The sequence below is a fragment of the Geotrypetes seraphini genome, chromosome 6, assembly GCF_902459505.1.
Source record: "Geotrypetes seraphini chromosome 6, aGeoSer1.1, whole genome shotgun sequence".
Taxonomy (NCBI): Eukaryota; Metazoa; Chordata; class Amphibia; order Gymnophiona; family Dermophiidae; genus Geotrypetes; species Geotrypetes seraphini.
The window spans coordinates 9433874-9446244 of record NC_047089.1 but is presented as its reverse complement, the minus strand read 5'-3'; the positions used below and the strand labels follow the sequence as shown (position 1 = coordinate 9446244).

Below are 12371 nucleotides of genomic sequence, written 5' to 3'. Positions count from 1 at the left end.
CTTCTTAAACCCGGGTTGAGGGGGCATGAAGGTAAAAACGGCTTCTGCCAAATCGAAGGCCGAGGCCTCGATGGTGGCAACAGGCCCCGCCGGGGCGAAATTGAAAGAAGTGAAAAAAAAACCCAAAGTTTTTTGTTTTTTTTTTAAAGAAAAGAAAATGAAGGAAACAATATTTCCTTAAGGGTTTACGCGAGCGGGAAGGGGATATGAAAAAAGTCTTCAACAGTCGTTGAAGAAAACGCGTTTTCTTAGCTCCGCGGAAACTAAGAAACTGGGGACCGCGCGCCTCTGTCGGGCGGGAAGGCACTCGCGCGTGCGCGGTGCGGCCTACTAGAACTTTCCAAGTTCTTAGAGTGCAATCACTCTAAAATTGTCCGTACCTGGGCTCCGTCGGTGCCGTCACCCATCAGTCAAGAATATGCTGCCTGCTTGTCCTGGGATAAAGTATGTAATAAACAAACATTACGACCTCCTCCTTGAACCATCTTGCTATTGTTGTCTTGGTCACTGCTCATTTCCTTTCTTCAGACCCTCAAAAGAGGAGAAACAACCTAACCAATTTCCAAAATGTATTTGTAACTCAAGTAGATCAGAGCTCTACATACGTCTAGCAATGCAGAAGGAGGAAATTTCAGCAAGGAAATCAGCTTAATCAATCCTTAATGATCTTTTTTACTTTTAGAAATTAGGAAATCAGCTGATTGATAACAAAATGCCACCATCACCACCCTAAGCAAAAAAACCGGAGAACCATCCAGAGCAACACCCTCTGAACCCCAGAAAAGACTTTCTGCAAAACAATATCTGCAACTTCAAAATTCTTCTTGTTGAACAAATAGGCATCAAGAAAACCACCTTGAGCATATGATCCTTCAACAATGCTTGACGCAGGGATTCAATTAGGATAGGTGTTAATGCCCACTGAACAAAACTAAGATCCCTTGGCAAGAAGCAGGAGGCAATTAGCGGCCAAAGATGTTTTGCCCTCTTGAGAAACTGCACCATGGCAAAGTGACAAGCTAACAAAGTATCCTATAGATGCCTCTGAAAATATGACAGAGTTGCCACTTGCTCCTTCAGTGAGCTAACCATCAATCCCCTTCTTTAGACCTTCTAACCAGCAGCAAAAAGGACATGTGCAGGTGTAAATTGTGGCATGTCCTCCAGGCAAGCTGTCCTCAACAGTTCCCAAAAAGTTTCTAGTCCAGAAGAATTTGTGCTTTGGTGTAGCTCTAGTTCAACAAAAGGTTTCTCTCATACACTCAGGGTGAATTTTCCAAAGGATGAATAAATCAGTCTTTTCCAAAATTTACACAAGAGAAGACTCACAGGTAAAAAGTCTTTTTTGTTCAGAAAGTAGAGAGCCTCAAACAGAGCAAACAAGTCCCACTCAAACTGTGCAAATGAAACATTCTTTTAGGCTTCTGCGGCTGGTGACACGATTGATGCTGTTGTCCTGGTCTCGCCAAGTATAGGTAGGTAGAATAGATGTTTCAGCATGGCGGCTGAAACAGCAGTTCTACCTACCCAAATGCGGCAAAATATTGTGCAAATTAACTTATGCAAATGAGCTCCCATAAGTCCTCTAGTGGATTTTCTTTTTTTTTTTCTTGAAAATTTATTGACGATTTTCAAAAATACAGAAATAAAAAATAAACAAAACAGGTCAACAATAAATGGTTACCATAATCAAGACAAAAGAATTCCAGAAATATATATAAAAGAAAAAAATTATGTGTATATATATATATACATATATAACAATAATATTGCCATTAGATTCTTGTGATAATCAAAAAGAGAAAGGGGAGGAGAGTGATAAAAAAGGGGAAGAGGAAAGAAAGGGAGAGGAGAGTAATAAAGAAAAAACCGAAGGGGAGGAAGAGGATCTTAAATCAGAGGAAAGAAAAAAGAGAAAAAGGGGAGAAGGAAAAAGAGAGATCCCCAGAGGCCAAAGAGAAGAAGAGAAGGAAGAAAAGAGGAAGAAAGTTGAAAAAGAGAGCAATAATATGCTCAGATGTATTGTGTTCTCAAAGAGAGTACAAATAATCTGTAAACGTGGCCCATTTAGAGTGAACATTAGCAGAAAGAGGTATTTCGGAGGAGATCAATAACTCGCGTTTAATGTTGTAATAAGACCGATTGGAACCAAAAATGGACAGTAAGTGAGTCAAAAGATTTCCAGTTAGAAAGTATAAGTCTGAACGCAATGATAAGGAGTGTATCAAACAAAGAATGTTGAGGTCTAGAAATAGTAATGGAGGGAGCCTCTGATTTTAGTATTATGATATCTGAAGATAAATCAGAATGTAATTGGAATATTAATTGGAAAATGGACCAGACATCTGTCCAAAATCATTTTAATGAGGAACATTCAAATACCATATGTAGCAAGGTACCTGGTAATGATTTACAATTCCAACATTTATTTGAGGGAGCAAGACCAGCCACATGCAATTTTTGAGGAGTCCAAACAGTCCTATGATGCAGAAAATATAAAGACTGAATCGAGTTGGCAGAAGGAATCGTTCGAATAATTTTAGACCAAAGGATTGTCCATTGCCTATCATTTATAGGAAATCCTAGATCAAATTCCCAAGATCTACATAGGGAGGCATCAGTGGTAACGTGGGATGTGAGAAACAATTTATATATTTGTGATGCCAGATGTCCAGTAGAGAGCAGTTTAGGACATAGGGAAGTCAGGGACGGAACTCCCAAAACAGTGGTATGTAGAACTTTTGATTTTTTGATTACACTAGTCAGTTGTAACCATTGAAAAAAAGATGAGGCCGGGAGAGCAAATTTATGTTGTAGCTCTGCGAAGTTGTAAGGAAGGTGTGCAAATATCTGATAAGGACCAGAACCCTTTTTGGGCCCAGGTAGGCCAATATATTGGCTTATTGCCAATCAAATAAAGAGGATTGAACCATAGAGAGGTAGCAGTAGAGTTGCAGATGGATACATCTAATAATTTATCTAATTCTATGAAGCAGGACACTGACTGAGATATGATGGGATTAGATTTATGGAGGGGGGTGACAGAGGTCAAAAGTGCAATTAATGAAGGTGAGGTATTGCAAAGAGTTCGTTCTAGTCGTAACCAGAGAGGACAATAGGCAGGAGTCAAAGAAAACCATTGACAAGATTGTTGCAGTATAAAAGCTTTGTGATATGTAAGGATGCTGAGAAAGCAGGAATGTGATCAAATCAAATTTGTGATGTCTTTTTCAATTAGTAGAAGCCCAGTGAACACAACAATTGACTTATACGGACATGGAGTATCAACCATGTCAACTCATCCCAAAAAAACTAAACAAACCAATGAATAGATGAAAATGTATATATACGATCACTCTCTACATTTACTTTTATTTTTGTATAATGGTGGCACATTTTGCATAACAATTTCCACATTTAAAAGTCTCTCGGTTATAATCTATAGTTTCATGTGCTGATGGGAAGCAGCTCTTATCTTTAACAGGAGAACTGTAAACAGGCTACTACACATTATATTATCATAAAGCATCCTTTTGCAAGAGGCTGTTCTAAAAAGCAGCAGTGTAGAGAAAAACCTCCCATGCGGCACAGTGTATATGACTTCAGCCCTTTTTTGGCCAAAGCCCAGAAGCCTCCTCAAAGGAGGAACCCCTTCCATGCTGCTAGTGTGGGCAGATCATCCCACACATCACCACAATCCCCTCTACTCTCAAAAATGACTAGTCTTTACTCAGTCCCACCAATGGCCTGCTGTTTCTTTGGGGTTTATTTTTACCACCAAAGGACTGTAATGCAGAAAAAGAAAATAGGCCAAAATGTCCTCTGAAAAGCTGCGTTAATCCACTTTTCCACTGGATTTTCTCTTACCTTCATCCTCGCTGCTATCAGCCTGAGGCTGTATGATTCTCCTCCTTTTCTTATTCAGACTTTCCACATCTTGGTCATTGTCACTGTCTGACGCTTCACCTCGCCTTAGCTTACTGCCATAGGATAGAGAGTGAGAGAGATTTAAAGGGCTAGATTGACAAACCATACCAATCGTGTACCGATGAATTTGCGATCATTTCCTGACCTGATTCACTAAACAGCTGTGCAAACAATCTCCGATCCGCACATGCAAATGAGGGGAAACGGCATGCAAAGTAGGAAGCCCTTGATTCGCTAAACAGAAGAAGGAACACCGATTGGGCTTGCCGATCCGAAGTGAAGCGACTGCTGAGGACTAGATGCTTCACTTCCTTACTGACTCTCCTGCCCTCATCTGCCCTTTAAAACACAAATGCGCTTTTGCAGAATATATAAAAAAGGAACCCCTGCTGATGCCCGCTGCTGTCAATGCCCATTGCCACCTCTATGGCAGGAGGGATTCCCACTCCCTCCTGCCATCTGTACCACTCCCGACTTCCCCCCCACAAAAAAAAGAAATGGCAATGCAAACTCCCTCCTGCCACCCAAGGGATGCCCCCATCCCGTTCCCGGTTCCCTCCCCGTACTTGTAACAGAACAGGAGGGGTGCTCAGTAATGCTTCCAAGGCCTTAGGCCCCGCCCCGGTGCATCATGTGAGTCGGAGTTTGCATGCCATCCTGCCATCTGTACCATATTTGAGCAAAGTTATATTTTTTATTACTGCATGTTACCATTATTTTGATACAGCTGTTATGAAGAAATAAAGAGTTGAAACAAGCAAATATTCCCTTTTTTGGTCAGTACTGACTGGCAGTGAATACAATGAGTAATACTAAATAAACAGAAATGGTATCAATAATAAACAACAAGATTGACATTTTTATTTATGGAAATCTAATCATCAACCTAAAAGATTCTGGAAACTATCTGCCTTTGAGATCACCATCCTCCTGTTCTACAGTTCCAGAGTTATCTGTCCAGAATAGTGTTTCGGCCATATCATATACATCATATTTTCACAGTATATCACCTACATGAAAGAAAAACTCCGATCACCCAGGAACCATCATATAAGTTTGTGATTAAAAGATAATTAATGAAAAAAATGCTCAGTTTATTTATGCAACAAACTCTTCTTTCCGTCCGATTGAAAACCCACATTTCATTAATATGGTTCAGTCACCGAGACCAACAGAGCAGATGTTGCAGGATAACTGCTGGATTAAAGCGCATAACAGAGAAATGGAGTGAGATGCAACAGGTCTAGAGGGTAAAATTGGTAACCTAAGTCTTGACGGGTGGAGTAATGCCCAAAAATATGAACTAAGTAGTTCCGAAGCACAAAACGCACAGGGAAGGCACTTCTGAAAAGCAAAAAGACATGCAGCTTTAGTAACAGGGCCTCTTCGCTCCACGGAAAAGCAAGAACTGGGGTCACCCTGATAAGCTAACTGATTTCACCACATTCTCTGGTAATGAATTTCAGAGTTTACTTACCCATTGTGTGAAGACATATTTTCTCCAGTTTATTTTAAATCTGCTACTTATCAGAAACTCTACCCTAATACTTAAAAATACATTAATTAATTCATACATATTGTAAGGTAAATAAAATAATACCCACCCACATCCCCACTTACCAAATCTCTTATTATGGGAAAATGTTATTCATCATTACAAAAATTTGCTAATGGTCTCCAAATCTTCAGAAATTTACCAAAATAACCTTTCTGTGTTGCTATTGTGCGCTCCATTTTATATATATGGCATACCGAATTCCACCAAAAGTTATAACTTAATACGAAGGGAGGGCTTGGGGGGGTTATTTTATTTATATTTGTCATACATATTAAATGATTTATATATTATCTAAAACATTATAAAAATATGAATATAAATATGATATATTGTACTTAAAGTATTCATGAAGGAAAATCAAGTGTGTGTTTATAAGATTATATGTATTTTTCTGATGCACTTGTTGTTATATGAAAAAATGAATAAAGAAATTTAAACAAAAAAATAAATCTGCTACTTATTAGCTTCATTGCATGCCCCCTAGTCCTGGCATTTTTGGAAAGAGTAAAGCAGCAATTCACATCTTCCCTCAGCTGTATCATCTTCTCCAAGCTGAAGAGCCCTAGTTGCTTTAGCCTTTCCTCCTAAGGAAGTCGTCCCACCCTCTTTTATCATTTTTGTTGCCCTATCTCTAATTTCATTATATCTTTTCCGAGATTAAATGACCAGAATTGTACACAGTATTCGAGTGATGGCATGGTAACTGTCTCATCTTTATTTTCCTCGTGCTCTCACCACTTCTTGTCCTTTTCCTGTGCTTTCACAGGCTCTTGCGTCTTCTCAGGAACCTCTCTGGATGAGAGTTTCACTTCCGCCTTGAAAGCTGAAGGGGATGTCGCTGGTTTCAGCTCCTCTACTGCCTCTTCTTGTTCTGAAGTGGCTTTAAGCTTCTCTGTGAATAAAGACAAGATTAGTGAAATGTCAAACCACTGCTATTTTTGTTACAGGTATTTTTCTAATATTCTGAAAGGCTTTTCTGGACACAAGAGACCTGTTCAGATTTTACATCATCATTCTGTGATCCATATCTATGAAGAACTTTCCTAAATGCCCTGAGGAGCTGCAAGTATGGTAACTAAGAACATAAGAATAGCCTTACTGGGTCAGACCAAAGGTCCATCAAGCCCAGTAGCCCGCTCTCACGGTGGCCAATCCAGGTCCCTAGTACTTGGTCAAAACCCAAGGAGTAGCAACATTCCAGCATCTGAGGAAATACTTTTTTACGGAAAGGGTGGTAGATGCGTGGAACAGTCTCCCAGAAGAGGTGGTGGAAACAGAGACTGTGTCTGAATTCAAGAGGGCCTGGAATAAGCACATGGGATCTCTCTGAGAGAGAAAGAGATAATGGGTACTGTGGATGGGCAGACTAGATGGGCCATATGACCTTTATCTGCCATCATGTTTTATGTTTCTAAAGAATAGCAAGATTCCGGAACCCAATGAGAGCAACATTCCAGAGCTGAGATTGTGATGTCATAATTCCTCAGAGCCAACCTCAGCAGTGATGTCACAATGGCTTGATTGTCCTATACATGGCGCACACAAGAGCATAAGAACAGCCATGCTGGGTCAGACCAATGGTCCATCAAGCCCAGTGGCCCGTTCTCACGGTGGCCAATCCAGGTCACTAGTACCAAGGTGTAACAATATTCCATGATACCAATACAGGGCAAGCAATGGTTTCCCCCGTGTCTTTCTCAATAACAGACTATGTGACTTGACCAGGGTCACAAGGAGATGCAGTGAGAACTGAATCCAGTTCCCTAGGATTGCAATCGGCTATTCCTCCATTCATAAGTGATATACGCTTTGATCATTTAAAGTGTGCATAACATGAGGCTGAGAAGACATTTACAGCAACCCCCCTTCCTTTTTAATGGGCCTAAGGAATTCTCTCAACGCTCTCCTCACAAGTCAGTAAAGAATTCTTTATTCAAAAATTTGCTCATTTTCAGGTCATCAGCTAAGATACACAGTCTCAACAGTGTATACCTAAACCACCATTCTGATTAATGGGCACCTGCCTTTCCTCCTAAGGAAGTCGTCCCACCCTTCTCTGTACGTATACAACGAAATAAATAACTGACTAGACCAAACCTTCATCAGCTCAAAATACTAGAATTTTCAAATTCATAACTGCAGTCCCAACCCATTAAGCCACCCCACATGGTGTACGTAGAAATAATAAATTTTTAAAAACCCACAGTAAAAGCAACACCCCCCCAAAAAAAGCACAAACCCCACTACACCATAAACAGGAACATAAAAATATCAGTCTCCCCTGAATGACCAAGAGAAGGTCTACAAACTAAGAAAGTTTTAAAATTACAACCAGAGAAAAAAGAAAATTAAAAATGGAACTCCATTTCATATACTGTATCACCAGTTTTTTTCAGGATGGAAATCCCAGATTGGGCAGGAGTCCGATTATCCTATATTTAAAAGTTACAAAGGAACTGAACTAACAGACCCTATAGGCATTCCCTATCCCTGCTCCCAGTAGAACACTTTATCCAGTAAATTGATTAAGGCCCATTATCTATAAATAGCACCTTAACTTAGGCACCCTACTGGTACCTAAGTTAAGAGGGAAACACCATTTAAAATGGTAAAATGTCCAGGCGCTTACTGCCACAATAGGCACCAGAAATGTAAGCCTTGGCCCCACATTTCTGGCCATTCTCTAAACATGTGATTGACATGTGATCAGCCGCTGTTTTTAAGACGTCTGCCGACAATGACGCTGTTCAGAGAATCCAGGCCCAAATGGCTCCATTTTACTTCACTGTTCAGTCTACTGTAACTTACAACAAACCAACCACCCCCACTACTTAACATACATGTAACATGGGAAGAATATTCTAGCACAGTGTAGCTTTTCAGGGACTGGTGACCATGCTCTGATTTCACTGGGGGAGACTTTGCGAGCATGCAGTACTCACTCAAGGAAGCTTTTCCAAAGAAATTGTTTGCTGCATTTGCTTTCCCTAATGGTTTAACGTTGACTACCTGCAAGTAATCACACAGATACATTCATGAAATCAGGATTATTGCAGGCATTAGATCTCTAGATGATGTTATTTCAGAAGGTAAACTGCTGGATTTTTCACAATTGCAACATAGATTTGGTCTAAGTAAAACACAAAGTTTTAAATGGTTGCAATTGAAGCAGGCCATTCAGGTTGGGTTCCCTGAATGGAAAACATTGAATAATCAATATAGTTTAAAGTTCTTATGTTTTCAAGCAGACTTCCTAGGACATCAAGCCGCATTGTGGTATAAATTAATATCTGGATATTTGAATAAAAAACCAAAAAATGGTCTAAGAGATATTTGGAGCATTGAGATTAAGCATCAAATTAATGCATCTCAATGGCCACTAATTTGGTCTTGGAGAATAAGATGTACAGTGTCAGCATCTATGAGACAAACTTGGTTCTTTTTATTACATAGAGCTTTTTGGACCCCTACACGTTTGCAAAAATTAGACAGTTCTAAATCAAATAAATGCTGGCACTGTAATCTGGAACCAGGGACGTTAGACCACTTACTGTATCATTGTCCCTATATTAAAAGTTTTTGGAATTCAATTTGGCCACAAATTAATAAATTGATGGAAAATCATATATCAATATCATATGATACAATATTATTTGGAATGATGATGAGAAAAAAAAGTCAAATTTCACCAGAAAATAACAAGCTTTTATTAATTATGACAGGGGTTGCCATTCAACATATAACCAATAATTGGAAGAATTATAACAATCTAAATTATACATTTTGGTGGAATACAATATGTCATATATTTAAAATGGAAAGAACAATAGCAATACAAAGAGGGACATATACAAAATTTATAAAAATATGGGGGCCATTGACAAAATATTGTAATGAATAAATAGCAGAATTTTTCTTCTTCTTTTCTTCTTTTAAATATGATTTTTCTGACACACATAAAGGGGGGGTACTGAAAATAACTTTATACATAATATGTTATAATATATTATACAATATATAATGTATGAATATAAGTAATAGAAGGGTAGGGGGAGGGAGAGGGAGAAAAAGCACAGTTACTTACCGTAACAGGTGTTATCCAGGGACAGCAGGCAGATATTCTTGACTGATGGGTGACGGCACCGACGGAGCCCCGGTACGGACAATTTTAGAGTGATTGCACTCTAAGAACTTTTTAGAAAGTTCTAGCTCGGCCGCACCGCGCACGCGCGAGTGCCTTCCCGCCCGACAGAGGCGCGCGGTCCCTCAGTTAGTATAAGCCAGCTAAGAAGCCAACCCGGGGAGGTGGGTGGGACGCAAGAATATCTGCCTGCTGTCCCTGGATAACACCTGTTACGGTAAGTAACTGTGCTTTATCCCAGGACAAGCAGGCAGCATATTCTTGACTGATGGGTGACCTCTAAGCTAACAAAAAGAGGGATGGAGGGAAGGTTGGCCATTAAGAAAACAAATTTTGTAAAACAGATTGGCCGAAGTGACCATCCCTTCTGGAGAATGCATCCAGACAATAATGAGATGTAAAAGTGTGAACTGAGGACCAAGTAGCAGCTTTGCAGATTTCCTCAATAGGAGTGGAACGGAGGAAAGCTACAGATGCTGCCATTGCTCTGACTCTATGGGCCGTGACAGAACCTTCCAGTGTCAGTCCGGTCTGAGCATAACAGAATGAAATGCACGCTGCTAGCCAATTAGACAACGTACGTTTAGAAACAGGACGTCCCAATTTATTCGGATCAAAGGACAGAAAAAGCTGGGGAACTGATCTGTGGGGTTTCGTACGCTCCAGATAGTAAGCAAGAGCCCTTTTACAATCCAAAGTATGCAGAGCTTGTTCCCCAGAATGAGAATGAGGTTTTGGAAAGAAAACCGGTAGAACAATGGATTGGTTGAGATGAAATTCAGAAACAACCTTGGGGAGAAACTTTGGATGTGTACGCAGAACCACCTTGTCATGGTGAAAAACCGTAAAAGGTGGATCTGCAACCAGTGCATGAAGCTCACTGACTCTCCTGGCAGAGGTAAGAGCAATAAGGAAAAGTACTTTCCAAGTGAGAAATTTGAAAGGGGAAGTAGCTAAAGGTTCAAATGGAGGTTTCATTAAAGCTGAAAGAACCACATTGAGATCCCAGATAACCGGAGGGGCTTGAAGAGGTGGTTTCACATTGAAAAGCCCACGCATGAACCTGGACACCAGGGGATGAGCTGAAAGAAGTTTTCCATGGACTGGCTCATGAAAAGCTGCAATGGCACTGAGGTGGACCCTGATGGAAGAGGACTTCAGGCCAGAGTCAGACAAAGAAAGAAGATAATCCAACAACGTCTCCACTGCTAGGGAAGTGGGATCAAGATGATGAAGAAGACACCAGGAAGAAAATCTCGTCCACTTTTGATGGTAACATTGTAGAGTGGCTGGTTTCCTGGAGGCATCCAGAATGGAACGAACGGGCTGAGACAAAAGAGTATCAGTCGAGTTCAGCCCGAGAGATACCAAGCCATCAGGTGTAGAGACTGGAGGTTGGGATGCAGAAGGGTTCCCTGCTGTTGGGTAAGCAGAGAAGGAAACAGAGGAAGAAGAAAAGGTTCCCTGGAACTGAGTTGAAGTAGAAGGGAGAACCAATGTTGCCTGGGCCACCTCGGAGCAATCAGAATCATGGTGGCTCGTTCCCTCTTGAGCTTGAACAAGGTTCTCAACATGAGAGGCAGAGGAGGGAAGGCGTACAGGAACAGATTCGACCAGTCGAGGAGAAAAGCATCTGCTGTTAGACGGTGCGGAGAGTAAAGTCTGGAGCAGAATAGGGGCAGCTGATGATTGTGAGGAGCTGCAAAGAGGTCTATCTGAGGAGTGCCCCATTGATCGAAGATAGACTGCAGAGTTACGGGATCGAGTGTCCACTCGTGAGGTTGGAGAATCCTGCTGAGTTTGTCCGCTAAGGAATTCTGTTTCCCCTGAATGTATATAGCTTTCAGGAAGAGATGGTGATTTATGGCCCAATTCCAGATCTTCTGGGCTTCCTGGCATAAAAGGCGAGAGCCTGTCCCACCCTGTTTGTTGATGTAGTACATCGCAACCTGATTGTCTGTGCACAACAGAAGGACCTGAGGAAAGAGAAGGTGTTGGAAGGCCTTGAGGGCGTAAAACATCGCTCTGAGTTCCAGGAAATTGATTTGATGCTTCCTTTCCTGGGCTGACCAAAGACCTTGAGTCTGGAACTCGTTCAGGTGAGCTCCCCATGCGTACAGAGAGGCGTCGGTGGTGATGACTAGTTGATGAGGAGGCTGATGGAACAGAAGATCTCTGGATAGATTTGAGGATACCAACCACCATTGAAGAGACTGACGAAGAGATGATGTCACAGATATGTGTCGTGAGCAAGGATCCGACGCTTGGGACCACTGGGTAGCAAGGGTCCATTGAGGAGTGCGCAGGTGAAGACGGGCATGAGGTGTGACATGAACTGTGGATGCCATGTGCCCCAAGAGTACCATCATTTGTCTTGCTGAGATGGACGGCAGAGGAAGCACCTGGTGACATAGAGACTGAAGAGTCTGGAGACGATTGGATGGCAGGAAAGCTCTCATGAGGAGTGTATCCAGGATCGCTCCAATGAATTGAAGCCTCTGAGTGGGAATGATATGAGATTTGGGTAGATTGATCTCGAATCCCAGAAGTTGTAGAAACTGGATGGTTTGGTTGGTGGCCAGAAGGACTGCTCGAGCAGAAGTGTCTTTGATTAACCAATCGTCCAGGTAAGGAAATACATGCAGGTGGTGAGAGCGTAGAAATGCCGCTACCACAATGAGACATTTGGTGAATACCCTTGGAGATGAGGCAAGACCGAAGGGCAGCACCTTGTACTGGTAATGA

General features: G+C 41.3%; 1 protein-coding gene across 2 annotated transcripts in view; it reads right to left on the bottom strand.

Moving 5' to 3' along the window:
* POLD3 (DNA polymerase delta 3, accessory subunit) overlaps nucleotides 1-12371 on the bottom strand; it is a 63823-nt gene that overhangs the window by 21709 nt on the left and 29743 nt on the right. For both annotated transcript variants that reach the window (XM_033949621.1, XM_033949622.1), the window contains exons 7-9: nucleotides 8428-8494; nucleotides 6221-6377; nucleotides 3868-3980 (exon numbers count right to left, since the gene is read on the bottom strand). In XM_033949621.1, the coding sequence (XP_033805512.1) occupies nucleotides 3868-3980; nucleotides 6221-6377; nucleotides 8428-8494 (337 nt within the window). The remainder of the gene's footprint in view (nucleotides 1-3867; nucleotides 3981-6220; nucleotides 6378-8427; nucleotides 8495-12371) is intronic.